The sequence below is a fragment of the Cornus florida genome, unplaced genomic scaffold (assembly GCF_030987335.1).
Source record: "Cornus florida cultivar Cherokee Brave unplaced genomic scaffold, ASM3098733v1 CherokeeBrave_3.0.0_Hap2_Chr01, whole genome shotgun sequence".
In the NCBI taxonomy this organism is placed as follows: domain Eukaryota; kingdom Viridiplantae; phylum Streptophyta; class Magnoliopsida; order Cornales; family Cornaceae; genus Cornus; species Cornus florida.
The window spans coordinates 95,094,626-95,111,217 of NW_026775571.1; the positions used below are offsets into that span (position 1 = coordinate 95,094,626).

The 16,592-nt window shown below is 33.5% G+C and overlaps 2 protein-coding genes across 4 annotated transcripts in view; both read right to left on the bottom strand.

The window, feature by feature from the left end:
* Nucleotides 1-7,469, bottom strand: part of LOC132307371 (dihydroflavonol 4-reductase-like) — a 47,205-nt gene extending 39,736 nt beyond the window's left edge. Inside the window, exons 1-2 of one of the 3 annotated variants that reach the window (XR_009482221.1) lie at nt 7,187-7,469; nt 812-7,089 (exon numbers count right to left, since the gene is read on the bottom strand). Coding sequence is in view for 1 of the 3 variants with exons in the window: in XM_059805102.1 (XP_059661085.1) it covers nt 7,187-7,292 (106 nt within the window). In the remaining 2 variants the exon portion in view is untranslated. Of the gene's footprint in view, nt 1-811; nt 7,090-7,186 lie in introns of those variants that run through there. The other 2 variants (XR_009482222.1, XM_059805102.1) reach the window with 2 other exon arrangements.
* A 5,503-nt stretch (nt 7,470-12,972) lies between these two features.
* On the bottom strand, nt 12,973-16,373 carry LOC132307387 (anthocyanidin reductase ((2S)-flavan-3-ol-forming)-like). The gene is made up of 6 exons (XM_059805122.1): nt 16,161-16,373; nt 14,536-14,702; nt 14,241-14,441; nt 13,935-14,094; nt 13,537-13,750; nt 12,973-13,314 (listed from the first exon to the last, which is right to left on the bottom strand). Exons 1-6 carry the CDS (start codon nt 16,264-16,266, stop codon nt 13,170-13,172), a joined length of 993 nt encoding a protein of 330 aa, XP_059661105.1. The 5' UTR covers nt 16,267-16,373; the 3' UTR covers nt 12,973-13,169.
* Nucleotides 16,374-16,592: the final 219 nt, after the last annotated feature.

Below are 16,592 nucleotides of genomic sequence, written 5' to 3' on the forward strand. Positions count from 1 at the left end.
ACCCTCAATCATAATCTCCCTCTCTCAGTCTGGTAACCGCCAAGACGCCATTCACCATCCATCAACCTCCCTTCATCCCTCTCATTTCCGGTGAACCCAAGCCATCGCCGTTCTCCATTGAAACTGGCGAGGAGCTTTTGGCCTTCGGCCAAGCTCGTTCTCTCTCCAACCTCTCGGATTTCTCTCTAAATCTCTTGATCTCCGGTCGATTTAGGCCAAGGAAATCCCATCTCAACCTCCGGCGAGTTTCTGCAGAGTCCAGCGAGACTACGGTAGTCACTTCCGGCCATAGTTAGGCCGAAAATCTTGAGTTCATCCCAAATCTCTCTCTCTCTCCTCTTCTCATTCTTGAGTCGGGTATGTAGAAATTCATTTTTTTTTTTTAATTTTTCTTTTGTTTTTGCATTTTGCAATTTTAGTTTTATTCTCTTTTTGAATATATGTTTGTATATATTTTTATATTCAATCATGAAAACAACAATTGAAAAATAAAAGAAAATGGAAATCAAAAAAAAAAAAAAAAAAAAAATTGGACCACATTGGACTGAAACCATGGGACTGTGATAATACTTACACTATGATGGTTTGTTATTAAAGAGGTAAGAGGTGAAAGGACTGAAAACTTGGCTTTTTGATGTTAGGTTGTTTGTTTCATGAAGGATGGACATCTGTAAATGGAGTATGGGTATGGTTTGTTGTTGAATTAAATGGAGAATGGGCTTAAAAATGTGCCTTTGTGATTTCATGTGAATGGAGGATTGGGGCAATATATGGATATTGATTTTGATGTATATATGCATTATATGTTGCCTTTGTTGATTTTTTTTTTTTTTTTTTTTTTTTGTGGAATGCATATTTTAAAGGGAATTAATGCCAAAATTTTGCAAAAATAGATTTAGATTTTGGTTTTAAATTCTTTAATAGCACTTGGTTTATTTTTGTCACTAGAATTGAAATGTGAATTGGGAAAGGAATTTAAAATTCAAATGTTGAATTGAATTGAAGAAGAAAAATATAATTTTTGGGAAGTTGTTTTGAGATTTCAATTTGTGAATGGAATTTAAAGTTAGTTGCCATTGAATTTTGAAGTATGAATTGGAATGTTTGCTTAATAATTTGAAATAAAGGCATGATTGTCAAAATTGTTTTGATTTTGAAAGAATTGAATTAAAATTGTAAACTTTTTGGACTTGAAAATTTTCTTGGAAATTTTGAATTGCAATGGCATATGAAATTGAATATTGATGAGCATGATTCTCAACTTGTTTCATTTGTTCGTATTGAGTATGAAATGCATGGATTTTGTTTGTTTCTAAGTTGTTTTAAATGCATAAAAGCATGACTTGAGTTGAAACTTGTGCTTCTGAAACTTGAAAATGCAAAGTCATGATAAAATGAATAAATATGTTTCAAATGGAATCTCTTTGCAAGTTTGATCTTAAATTGTTGATTGCTCATGGTTAAGATGCTTTGTTTTGGCAAAATAATTTTTGAATGCTTAAAATGCCTTTGTGATCACACTTGTTGGTTTCAAAAAAATAAAAATGAGTTTTTGAACTTTGTTTTGAAAATGCGAAGTCGAGTTGTTTAATTCCTTTCTTTGTTGAATATTCAATGCATGATTCTTGTTATGATGTTTATCTATAATGCATTTGAATGTTTGACCTCAAAGTTTTTAAAAATTCCAAATTTGCCCCAAAAGTGTTGAAAATTTCCAAAGTTGACCAAAATGCCCTTAAATGAGTTGAAACTTGTTCTATTTGTTTTCTCTCCATCCAAATGCATGTGCTAAGTGCTATTGAACTTGTTTGTGCTCCATTCTTGATTCTTGCCATGCTAGGGCATAGGTTTGATATCTTTTGACTCCATTTGTCATGAATTTTGAACTTTCTTGAAAAATGTATTGAATTGACCTTCTAAACCAAACGTTTTGAAGTCAAATGTTCCAATATTGTTTAATAAGCTTGAAAAATTGTCAAATGAATAATTGTGTGTATTTTGGAATAATTTGCAACTCGTTGCTTGTATATACACATTTTGCACACTTTTGTCACATTGATGGTTTTTAAAATGTTTGTGTGCATCTTTTGAATAGATCTTTATGGCATTGATCTTTGAATAAGTTTTGAGGAGGGAAATGAATGTTTAGAGTTCAAAAAAATTCATGTTTGGGATATCATTGTTATTCTTTGGCCTTAGTACCTATTTGTGAGCATAACTTGAGTTTTAAACTGTTATTTGAAGTAAGTTTGGGGGTATGTTGTCTTATCTTGCAAAGTCGATCTTTAAAATGCCATTTGCTTGATTCTATACACTTGTGATCTATTTTTGGAAGCTAGTAAGGGCTTGAGACCGAGGTTCTTTACCGGTCATGATTTTGATTTAGAAAAGGGTAAGTTTTTTGTTATTCTCAGTCTTTGACCATTCTTTACTTTATTTAAGCTTTAAAGGGGGTCGCGAGCCATAAGCAATCAATTTTCTACTTATATATTGCTTAGAGGGGGTCACGAGTCATGAGTGATCATAGGATGTTGATTTTGTTGATATGGAGTACGGGATATTTCTGTGACTGGAATTTGACTTTGTTATTTGTGCATCATTCATATACATGCCATCTAGTTGCATACCATGTCCATGATTCATTTTTGAACTTGTGTATCATAACATGCCTAGGATTGAAGTGTTTTGCAACCGTGCAACCCAGTTAGTCTTTATTTCATGATATACATGCTTCTTGAGTTCTAGGTAGACAGTTGCCATGATTACATTCTCCATGTCATCATGCTAGTTCCATTGGTCTTAAATGTTGAATTTATAGACATTCTTGCTTAGGAATTGGTATGATGTCATCCTAGGGTCTACTTGCCATGAAATTACAGAATCTTCTTGAGTTTTAGGTTTATGAACGCACGTTGCATCCTTTATGCACATCACATCCTATACTTGTCATTTTGATCTCATTTTTGCTTGATGCTTCCAAAAGTGACTTTTCTGCCCTCTATGTTATCATTGCATTATTTTGCGTATCTGAGACTGCTTGTTGTGCCATGATCTATTATTGTCTTGTTGAAGTATATTAAATGATATTCTTGAAACTATCTTGATCACATCTTGCACAAGTATGTTCTTACATGTCTCTTTTCTGTTTCTACTTGATTCAGGCATGTTTTGTGTTTTCTTATTAGATACTTACCTCATTTTGTACCTGTGCACTGATTTATATTTGTTGTTTTTACAGATGCAGCATAGGCAAAAGACTCTAGCTAAAAAGAGAGTAACCAAAGCTACACAACCTACTCCATCTCCAACAGAGGAGTCATCTTCGTTATCAGAGCCATCTTTCATGGAGGCACAGGGTCCCATTGTCAGAGCAGTGCCTACTATCTTTTTCTCCGACAGGAAATTAGAGTTGGAATTCAGATTTGACAGAGAGCTATTTTTTGGGGTTAGAGCAAACAGCGTAGTCATTTGCAGAGCTCACCCGTAGGGGCATAGATACTATCATGACCCCGGCAAACACTACTGTTTATCCCCAGTTGGTTGCTTTGTTCTTCCAGCACCTCCGGTTGGATGAAAATAACCGAGAGCTGATGCACACGACTATAAATGGTCAGGATATTGATATATTCGTCCCTGCCATTGCTGCCGCCTGTAGATGCCCCCATCTCTCACTAGTGGTCACTGACTCTGAGGATCAACAGTATCTGATCATTACAACTTACCCTGCTGAGATGACCATGGTTGCTACACTCTCTCCACAAGCTGTCTACGAGGGCAATATATTTACAGACCAAGTTGATATTGATCCCCGCTACTGGTTCTTAGATTCTGTGTTGCATCTCAATGCCTTCCCTTCAGGCCATGGTATACAGAGGCAAGAGGGGATGCTAAAGGTTCTCTACTATTTGAGCCAGGGCTGCTAAATATCTATTCATGCTCTCATCTGGGAGATTAGTCACAAGTACTGGGACAATATGATCTTCAAGCACAATTCCAGAGCTGATACTTGGCCTTTACCATTTGGCCATCTTATCACACAGATATTGATTGACCAGGGTTATTCCTTTGACCCAGCTGAGATTGCAGAGTCTACAGAGCAGAAAGAGAAAAGGGTGTATGACAAGAGGCAATAGACCAAGACTTGTAATGTTTGCTTAAAGAACAGAAATAATAGAGAGCATAAGAGGCAGGGAACTCAGCAGAGAGCAGAGGAGGAGGCAGACGAGGGATCTCAGGGATTACCTTCTTCCTTCCAACCCAGACAGAAGCATCATACTACTGCTTCCACATCTACGTCGCAGCCGGGTCCACCTCTTCCTCCCCATCCATCTCAGCAGGCCGGCCCCTCACATGTCCCTTCTACAGAGCCGATGCCCCAAGCGACATTCCTCCCATCATGCCAGTTGAGATTCCAGCTGCAGAGCTGACATGACTCAGCTACATTCAGATTTTACTTCTTTCAAAGCTAACATGACAGTGCGGCATGATAATTTGGCGAAGCGGCATGATGACTTAGTCAGGCAATTTGACAATCTGGTGAGGGTTGTAGCTAATGTGAGGAGAGACATTTCTGATTTGCGGACAGACATTCAGACATCTTTTACTCGACATGCCGAGAGATGTCAGATATGCTCTAAGTCATTACAGATATGCTTGTGTCGGATGCTTCTCCTTGATTTCAGCATTCTCTCTATCTCTATTACTTATTCCTTGCCCTGATACACTTTTGCTACACTGCTATTTCTGGGATATTTTTGCACTATTTTAAGATATTTACATTGATATTTTTGGATATTATTTTGCACTACATTTGATACACATGGTTTTTAGATATTGATTTTGGATTTATTTGCATACATGGATTTTTGAGATTTTGCCATTCTTGATTTTGGTTTTGGATAATCTGAGCTTTATATTGCTATATGCCATGGATTTATGCCCAGTTCTCCATTTCACCTCTTATTTAGATTATCGATGCATATGCTTTGACAATTGCTAGTGTGACATTTTCAGACAGGTTTTTGGAATCTAAGTTTGGTGGTGCGCCTTCCAATGCTAAGCTTCCGTTTTCGGGTCATATTTGCTACACCCATTTGGTATACTCTTTCCATTATTTATTGCCATGTTTGGACATTGAGGACAATGCACTGATTAAGTTTGGGGGTGTGCTAGCATATATTGGCATGTCATACTAATTTTCTATGCATGTGGTATGATTTGAGAGTTTTAGCTATGACGTTGATCTTTTGAAGGCCATGATACTTAGAATTAAAAAATTACTTGACTTAAGAGTTTAATACTCCTTGTATGCCTTGTGGATACCATTTAGGAGTAAATTTTTCGAAAGATTGATATTATGCTTACTTTTGTGGTCCACATTGTCTTGATCTTGTGATTGTTTTGAGATTCACTCTAGGATTCTAAACTAGGACAGGCGCACACTAGCATTCATTTGTGGGGTACATGTTTTGTTGATTATTGATTTAGTTATATCCCAATTGAGCTAGTAATGCTTTAAAAGTTTTCATTCTTGATAAAGGTGGATAACAAACCCTTTTCACTAAGTAACCGGGATTCTAGCCTCATCAAGCATTGAATTTCTTGCGCCGAAAGGTGGAGGGCCCAAACTCTAGGTTAAATAAAAAATAAAAATAAAAAGTGAGGACTTCTTACCAAAGGTGAAGAGTAGAAAATGATTAGATGGAAATCGTTTTGATTTGTAGCCTAATTGATTTGAACTTGTAAGTCCTTAGGGGTGTCTCTACACCTAATACCCTAAAGCCGTCCGATTTGGGAGTCATTGACCTAACGCTCACCTCATGAATCTTCTAGAAAGCTTAAGAGATCACTAAATTGCACCATGCTTCCAATGGGCCCTGACCCATTTTCGATCTGGAGACCCAACAAATATCACCCGAGTGACCTAAAGCTATAAAAAAGGCAGTGACAAAGGGCAGAAGGCTTAGGAACTGATGGCAACATCTTCCTACCATTGCTCCAATTCTCTTACTAGACTGGTTTTCTCTCCCTTCTTCCACTCTTCTGTATGGTTGGCCACGGATCGAATCAGATCGGATTAGGCATCAATCCTAATCCGATCTACTCGCAATGGATTAGGAGATTTTGAATCCGCCACTAATCCGTTAGTCCATGGATCGGATCCGTGAAATGACGGATCGGATCCAATCCGCGGACTCGATTTTCCAAATTAACTAAGTGCAATAATTAAAAAATTAAAAAAGATTGTGAGATACAGGATACTTGATAATATATATATATATATATATATATATATATATATATATATGACAATTGAGCAAAACCAATAGATAGATCATCATAACACAAGATTCAAAAATATATCATCCAAAACGACTTAATCGACCTCAAACAAAAATCTAATCTACTAAAAACAAAAGTACCAAAATACTGAAATAGCAGTAAAATTTCTGCAAACAAACTCTACTTCCGTACTAGAAAAAGATTAAATCAAACAGAAGATTTTACAGCAGATCAGAAGGAGAGAAGGAGACGGCAGCAATCAGAAAAAGAGAGGATCGATGGTTAGGTTTTGATTTGGTGAAGGAGACGGCAACAGATCAGAAAAACTGAACTGAAGAAGAGTAGTGAGAGTGTGTGACGGCCGCAACAGATCAATAGTGAGAGTGTTAGATGGATTCTTTAGCTAAGTTTAGGTTTTATCTTTTATGAACTGAAAACTGAAAAGTCAGTGCTGTGTAATATGTATAATACAGTTAATACTTACCAAAACAAGAAAATAAAAAAAGTAAGCTATATTATTACTATATATATATATATATATATATATTTTACGGATTGGTCACAGATCGGATCGGATTTTTGATAACCTAATCCGTGATCCGATTCGTGAACTACGGATTCAATTTTTTTGAATCCGTCACCGATCCGTGAGTCTGGTAATCCGATCCAATCTGCACGGATCGGATTAGATCGAGTTTGCGGATTCGCGAATTTTTTGTCCACCCCTATTCTTCTGCATTCCTCACATTGTTTAGTGATATTTTCCCAGGTCTTTTGACTATTCAACCACCCTCGAGAAACAGATATCTACAATCTCCAAGGAAGGAATAACATTTTGTTGATCAAAAAAAAAAGGTTAACACAAGAAAAGTAGTGCATCTGAACAAGAAGAGTAGTATATTACCAGGGTCCCTAACAGTTGTGTTGACATCGTAGCCCTTCTCAAGCAATAGTTTGACAAGAAAAGAAGCCACGAAACCATTCCCTCCGACCACACACGCCGTCTTCATTCCGATGATGAATACAAAAATTCCACCACTGTAACTTTCTCGCGAACCAAACACCACCAAAAAGGATATATATATTTAATGAATATGTCTTTCAAGTGTTACTCATAAGTATATGCGTTCTTAAATATATATTACGTTTCATCTAATTGTATTCGGAGAAGTAGGTGAGCACGTGGACAATCACATGCCCAACAACTCTAAAGTCTAAAATCTTTAAGTCTAAGGTTGTTTATACAAACAGGAGAATTTCATAACAGTCCCCCACTAGCCTGTCCCAACAAACCCAATGATTACTTTTATTCAAATGTTCAATGAGTACCCAATGAGTAGACGGATAAAAAAATACTCCATCTCAAAATTCGTGAGTGTTTTTGGAGAATTTAACTATGATGGTAGGTTTTTAATATTCTTTTATTATAAAATTTTAAATTAATGCATTTATTTAATAAAGTAAACTTGAATATTCACTCTTATTGTAAAATAGAAAAGAGTATTTCGAATTAATGCATTTGTTTAATAAAATAAATGTCAAATGTTTTATATATATATATATATATATATATATATATATATATTGGTGTGGGATCCTCAAATATATTGTGTTATCCATTAAATCATCTGTTGAGGCTTCTTACAAAGGAAGATAGCATATAGTGGCGTACAAAGGAAGCCAATTTTGAAGCCTATAAAAAGGCATTGTGCATGTACTGATGAGATACACAATTGAATGAAAATATTTCTCTCTCTCTCTCTGTGTAAAGCTTTGCTTTTATTTCTCTTATAATATTACTCTCTCTATATATATACACACACATATATTTATTAAATCAAAAGAGTAGTTTAAAAATATTATAAAAAGCAGTACGTTCATTTTATGAATGTGACATGTATTTTGGAACGTTTCAAAATACAAAGATGAACAAGTATTTTGAGAAGTAGAGAGTAAATAAATAAAAGAACTAGTTTAGTGCTAGACCTCTATTATTTTAGTCTGGAGAGGGTCAAATGGAGTAGTCAAATATAATTAAATGAACGAAACAATAAAAATCTTTCGACACCACTAAGACAAGTATTTCCTCAACTTTTAACTTAAAAAAGTAAAAGGTTCGAGTCTCTCAAAAGCATTGTGAGATTAATTTGTCGCACGAATATCAATATAAACTAACTATACTAATCGATTTATGAAGATAAGTAACGATATCAAACCCTTTAAAAAAAAAAAAAAAAATTGAATCCATCAATGCGTCTCAGCCATGCTTGCAAGGTAAAATAAGATTTATGGATGCCCAACAATTGCAGGTGAATGGACAAATCAACATTTTTAAGGCATTTGGTAGTAAAAGGGTTTGGTGGGTAGCTGAAACGTGATGGATGCAGTCCTGTCACACTTTTCGTTGTAAGTGAGAGTTTTGAACAACTACATGGGCTGCCCATTATGGGCCCAATATTCTGTTTTGGACTTTAAAAGGCAAAAAAACCAGTCAAATACTGCACTAAGTATTAATTAAAGAAGGAGTTGGATTTGGGCCTGTTTAATTCTTCAAATCTTGAAGATACATGAACATAAATAATTACTCACTCTATAAATCAATTCAATCTATTTTCTCTCATCCTATTCAATTTGGTTATATCTTATTATTTTTTTTAGAGAGACGATATTCGCACTCCACATTTTTTCAATTACACTTTATTTATTATTTTAAAAAAAATGACAAGAAGGCCTTTGAAATCATTAATGCACAATTCCTTAATTTATAATGTTATAACTACCCTATATACAACTTTAATTTTTTATTTTTTTTTGTTTTTTACCTTCTTTACTATTTTTTTTTCTTTCTTTTTGTTTTTTCCAGAGATCCTCTCAAAAAAAATAATTTATTCCATACTAATAATTTTATTATTTTTGGCAGTCAAAATGGATAATTTATTCACTTTAAAAAAAAAAAAAAAAATCGAAAAAGATATTTATTCAACAAAATTAACTTTTTTTCAATTTTGTCAAAAGAGGTAACTTTATTTTTTGATAATTTTTTATGGGTCCTGTCAAAAGAAATAATTTATTCAATAAAAATAACTATCTTCTTTTCTTCTCCTTCTTTTTTTTTTTTTTGTCTTATCAAAAAAAATAATTTATTCAATAGTGATAAAAAAAAAAAAAATCAATCATCTTCCTTTTGTACTTTTTTTTGGGGGGGGCGGGGGGGATCTTGACAACGGAGATAATTTCTTCAAAAAATATATATTCTTGGGGTTTTTTTTCATGTCAAAAGAGGTAATTTTTTTAAATAGTTACTTTTTTATTTTTTTTGATCCGGTCAAAAGAGTCAATTTATTCAACATAACAATTTTTTTTTTTATTATTATTTTTTTTTGGTCCCTTAAAAAAAATTTATTCAAAATTTATTTTATTTTATTTATGTTGTCAAAAAATACTTAAATATTAAATATTAGAGATAAGAAAATATGAAGGGGCAGTTGTGTAATTTAAAAAGTAATGATTATTTAGTTGTAAAGTTATGATTAAAGTTGTCATTTCATTTAAGATTGTAATATAAATGTTGAAAAGTGGACGCAATGATGAATACCACCCCATTTTTTTTTTTTTTTTTTTTCGTAACACGTAAGAATTCTATTGACACAAGCAGTCTTGGAGGGTTTGTTTTGCCTGCAAACAGATAATTTAAATAGGGAAAGGACAATTTTATTTAGAACAAAAATTCTAACTAAAAAGACTAGCACAATCTTATTTAGAACAAAAATTCTAAGTAAAAAGACTAGCAGGGATTTATGTCTCTGAAATGAATTGGATTTAAAACAAAGACTATAACGATAATGCTAATCGAGGGATTTTTCACCTTTAATATTCAATTCTGAATTAGGAGTTGAGGGACATAAATAAGAATAAGCAAGAACCGAAAACTATATTTTTTATTATGTTACTTTTTCTTTTTTTTCTTTTTTTTTAGTTGGGACTCTCACACACACTGCCTCCACTGAGGTTCGAACTCTTGACCTCCTTTTGAGAAGTAAGAGCCTTATACCGCTAGGTCACAGACTTGTTGATTATGTTACTTTTTCTATGTCTAAGTTCAAAAAATAAAATTAAAAATTTTCTTTCTTTTTTAACTTAATCAAACTACAATTTGTGTGAATACTTCAAAAATGATTTTGAGATAATAATGAATAAGCAGAAACACATACTCATTTATGATAAGTGTGTTTATGATATCATTTACGATTTTATATAGGGAGTTAATGAGAGGATTTTTTTTTCTTGTTTTTTTGTGGAGGAGAGACATTGCACTTACTAGTGTCAAAGGACACCATTTGGTTCACTTTGGAATTTTTAAAATGAAACTATTGCTATTTATAGACCATCCTCATTAGAATACATGGTTGAAATATTCCCCGAACTCTCTCACTTAAATATCTACCTCTCTGCAAAATTTGCTTTTCTAAAATATGGATCTCTAAGCCCTATTTCTTTTGACCTTTCTAAAATATATTTTATTGTACAAACATTCGTAATCTATCTAATATTTTAGAATATTCTAACTTTATTTACACCTCACAATTTTCGCACAAAATTTAAAATTTCTAGAACTCAATTATCCTAATGTCATGAAAAACCTCTCTAGCTCTCGTGTGTAGCTAGCTCAAATAGTACCTTAATTTTCACATTCCACAACCATGACTCAAAAATGCCATATTTCAAAATTAATCGGTTCATAACGATGTGTTGCAAGGTAAAATGAAACTTATAGATGCCCAATAATTGCAGGTGAATGGATGGGTAGTTATTGGGACACTTGGACAAATCAGCATTTTGAAGGCACTTAGTAGTAAAAAGGTTTGGTGGGTAGCTGAAACACGATGGATGCAGCCCCCTGTTCGTTGTACGTGATAGTTTTGAACCGATGAAGGGCACGTGTACAACTTCATGGGCCGAGTAGCCATGTGGTTGATTTTAGTTATGAACGTTGGGTCCACTGGGATGCATGATGGTGCCCAATATTCTTTGTTGGACTTTAAAAGGGAAAAGGCAGTCGACTATTGTATTAACTATGGACTTGGATTTGGGACTGCTCAACTCTATACAGTACCATAAATAATTATTCCATTTTTTTTCACAACTATTCCACATATATATATATATATATATATATATATATATATAAGTCGACTGTATAAATCAATTCAATCATGTTCACTTGACTGAATGCATCATTATGTCGTTTTTTTCTTATTTCCTCTCATCCCATTCGATTGGTTCTATCTCATTCTTTTAATTGTAATACATGGAAATTATATTGAAAGAAAAGAATTTGCAGTCTTGCAAGTTTAAGTAGAGAAATTAGAACGAAAAATCTAACAAGGATTTATGTTCCTTGGATATATTGAAATGCAATTTAAAACAAAGATTCTAATGAGAATTTTAGTTGATGGATCTTGTCCCTCAAATGCATATCCAATGCTAAATTATGTATGCATATGCAATGCAATGAAATTTAGCTAGTAGAGTTTCATTTTTCCTTTTCTGTTTAAATGATCGCCCCTACACCAAGCAAACTATCCAATACTGCAAATGTGCAAGTAGAAACTAGAAGAGGGTGGAGAGAGATAAATTGATCTAATTTAGAACATAAACCTGACATGTAAGATAAAAGATTTTTTTTTTGTAATTTTTTGTTTTTCATTGAACCTATCTAAAACCTATTAACTAAAAAAGCCCTAAACCTTAAACTGGACAGCGGAATTTAAAGAAATGAATAATCAAAGAAAAGCATTTCAAGAAACTCAGCAAAAGCTATATAGAGAAAGATTGGGGACCATGATATGTAAATATTTTTTTTCAATAGTATTGGCGGGACCATTGGTCCTGACCATCTAAAAATTTCTGAGTATGACGCTGAATTGTGACGTAGTACTCGTGGTTTCGGACCATGATATGTAAACAAAGTTTGGATTGGGCCAGTATATGTCTGATTCTAACCCAAACTTTTTTTGGGGCTTAAACATGGGCTAGGCCTTTCCAAATCCATAAATGCAATAGATGTGAGGCATCGGGCTGCGTGGACTGATTTTGGGTGACCAAGAAGTGGGAATCGGATTGAATAAAATTTCAAGTTAAACGCAATTCACTTTTATATCTAACGAACTCAGATTTTCTTTTGTGTCATTTCTTTAATAACTTTACAACTCTTATGCAAAAATTACCTTATATTGCTTGTGCAATAATTTTACATCATAAACAATGTCTTAATTTGTGTAACTAATGTTTTGATACAAACACGTGATCCGACGGAACTTTCTTAAAAAATAATTACTCACGTCCTAGTGTTTACTTGTTTCAGGATTAAATCTTTGATAAAAGGTTATTTCTTCACTTTGCTTTCCTTCGTGGACATGATGATTAAAATGTTGGATATTTTTCATTTCGTAAAGTTGTAACATTTTTCGTGAATCAATGGGTAGACCAGCGTAATGTCATACAATACTCATTCAAAAGGTCCCTATTATTGTCCAAAATTCTTTCTAGCTAGGAGAAAATAAATAAATTGAACAATGCTTAGTGTGGTCAAAATTAGTTTCATGATTCATAGCACTATAATTTATTGGAGGGAAATTAAACTAGATTAAGGTCCCACCAAGTCTTATTTGATTTATAACAGCATATCCCTTTCACAAATACTAAATACATTGATCAAGTGGCCAAAATATATCAGGGTGCATACAACCAAGCAATTCTACATCCTTAATTTTTAAAGGACAATACTATTTAGAACGAAAATTCAAACAGAGTATCCATATTACTAGGTTTGAAAATCATAATCCATCTTCAAATAAGACATTAATATTTTACAACTACGAAGATCTTCACTTTGGCAATAGTCCCTTATCTTTGACGTACGCCACGGTTTGGTCATAAATTTCTTCAATCCCATACTTAAAATTGAATCCCTCTTTGATTAGCTTATCTGATGAGATGATCAGCTTGGCTTTACAGGGGAAATCTCCAAAACTGTACGCAGTCAAAAAGAACACACAATACAATGGTAAATTATTAATATCAGAATTTGTTTTAACTAAAAAAAAAAATCATTTACTTGCATGCCATGAGTCCTTATTTAATCCAAGTAAATAAAACCATTGAACTGTTGTTTTCGCACTGATTCAACAGTGTACTTAAGACTCAAAACTTGGTGATTATTAGATGCTTAAAAGAAATATTGCTTTGGCTTACTCAGTAGGGACATTATATTGGGAGTATCTTTTGCTGAGGAACTTTGCAAGCTCAGGAACACTGGTATTAACACCACAACATAGGTATCGACCAGAAGCTGATTCTTTCTCGGCTACAAATATATGGGCGCGACAAACATCCTCCACATGAGAAATGGAGATTGAACCGGACAGCATCTGCATTCCTTTCATCCCATTTATGAGGAACTCATTCCCTACAAGAACATGAATCAAAATGCATTAATATATAAAAATACACCATTAGTTTATCCAAAATTGGATGTAGCATGTACAGAATGAAAAGTTCATTCTCGAATCTAGGAGAATTTTTATGAAAGCCCTTTCATTTGTGATGTTAGTTTTATTTTCCGCGCATTTCAGGTTGTTCGTGCTTCATACCTGTGATCAAGGACATGGCTAGACCGACACTGCTAGGGATGTCTGGAGTAAGAGAAGGACCAGCCATGAGAGTGGGGATGACAGTGATGAGATCAATGTTGTTTTCTTTAGCAAATTCCCAAGCTGCCTTCTCAGCTAATGTTTTAGAGACAGGATAGCCCTGCAAATTATTGCACATAATTTGTTGTATTCTTGTAAGTTTGTTCAATATAGACCTGTTTTGGTCCTTGATCATACATTACAATACAGATTTAAAATCTAAAAATTAAATAGAAGAATGTATGAATGTTGAGTTTTGGGAGATACCCAAGTAGGTGGCTTCACTGATGTCAAGAACTCAGTGTCACTCCAATTATCTTCGTCCATGACTAGGCCTGTGCCGGTAAGCTGATTGATTGTTACAGCAGCTGCTGATGATGTTAAAATGACACGCTTAACTGTTCCGGATTTTGCACAGGCTTTTAGTACATTGATTGCTCCTTGGATTGCTGGCTTGATCATGTCATTCTATTTTGTTCAAGAGACACAGCCAAGTTTTATCAGAAATCCGAGTTAATTTGCTTAATTTGTTATACCAATGATCCTGAAATTGCATATGTACCTCAGGATCTTGAGAAGCAAAGTTGACTGGTGTTGCGACATGGAAGACATGGTCACAACCGGCTATAGGGGCATCAAAGCTTGATTCGTCGGTTAGGTCTGCTCGGAAGATTTTTAAGTTGCCCAAATTCTCTAGTGCTAGAAGATGAAAAATCTTTTTCTGATTTTCTGCCAAAAAAAAAAAAAAAGATGATTCACATTCATATTTCTTTATGCAAAAGTGGCAGTAGGATTTAATTACTCTACTTCCTTTATACCATGTCACATTCAAAACATAGCTGTGTAATCATAATTACTATGACCAATTCAATTGTTCCAGTGGTACGTACAAAAGTTCTCCAACGCTAGGTCACAATTCAAATTTAATAAAACCCAACAAATTATATGATAGTTACTTCTTCTTTATATTATTAATAAATAACACACTTAGGTCACATTTTTACTGACGTTTGGGCTCGAACCTCTCCCCTCATTCTTCGAGAAAAGTAATTTGTGAGTATGCTTAAATGTGTACAAAAATGTACAGGGTCCAATAAAATGGGCCATGAGAGCAATGGCTTAAGCCCAAGACTTTTAGTTACAATTAGACGACTATACACCCTTACCACTCCGAAAATGTAAGAAAGTTCAAACAATAAATAAATAAAGTTTGAATGATTGTAAAAAAATTTGAATGAGAAAAAACTCTCACAATACTTTAAAAAATTTAAATTGTCTATATTTTATTTTAAAAGTAAAAAATATACCACTAAATCACATATCCGGGCATTTTTTTTTTTTTTCCCTAAAGATTCATCACCAAGGGATGTCACAACTTTAGAGACTAGAACATAGTGCTTACATGCGCCTTTCCTTTTCGCAAACCAATTTTTTTCCTTTTATCAATAGAGTATATTTTGTGGTCAGTTTTTGATTTACAGGTTTGTAAGTATTGTAGTAATTTACATTGCAATATTTACTTTTAAATTTTAGAACAATTTATAATGACGTGACATTCATCATATCAATGCCGTATAACCTAGTCACATTCCCTCTACATCTTGTTAAAAAAAAAAAAACATTCACTTGTTTCTTCCAACAAAACTAAATAAATAAGAGCAGTGATACTTGAACCAATTTATTGTAATAAATTATTTAATTGAAAGTTTTCGATCGATTATTTATGTATAATATAATTAAGTAGAGAACTCTATTTCCTTATTTGTTGCATAAATAGACCAATTAAAATAAATAGTTCTAACAATTTAGTGCAACAAGTCAGTGCAAGTATCATTTTTTAATAAATAATTGAAACATATTTCCACAACACTCTTTCGGGTCACATGTATTCAATAATTACAAGTAATTATATATAAAGAATTATACTAACAAATACATATATATATATATATATATATATATATATAATTTCAAAAAAAAATACATACATATTATATGTCCACCTTATTGACTAGATAGTCTAGATATGACAAAATTGAAAATGCAGAGTCATTAGAAGAACAGTGGTAGAAATGTCAAGACATGGAAATTAATCTCCAAGGGAGGAATAATATTTGGTTGACCAAAAAAAAAAGGTAAACATAAGAAAAGTAGTGCTTTTGAACAAGAAGAGTAGAAGTATATTACCAGGGTCCCTAACAGTTGTGTTGACATCGTACCCTTTCTCAAGCAATAGTTTGACGAGCAAAGAAGCCACGAAACCACTCCCTCCGACCACACACGCCGTCTTCATTCCGATGATGAATACAAAAATTCCACCACTCTAACTTTCTCGCGAACCAAACACCACCAAAAAGAATATTTTTAATGAATATGCCCTTCAAGTGTTGTTACACATAAGTATATGCGTTCTTAAATAGATATTACGTTTCATCTAATTGTATTAGGAGAAGAAGGTGAGCACGTGGACAATCACACGCCCAACAACTCTAAAAAGTCTTAAATCTTCAAGTCTAAGGTTGTTTGTATTCAACATAGAGGAGAATTTCATAACAGGTCCACCACTAGCCTGTCCCAACAAACTCAATAATTAATTTCATACCGATAATGTTCAATAAG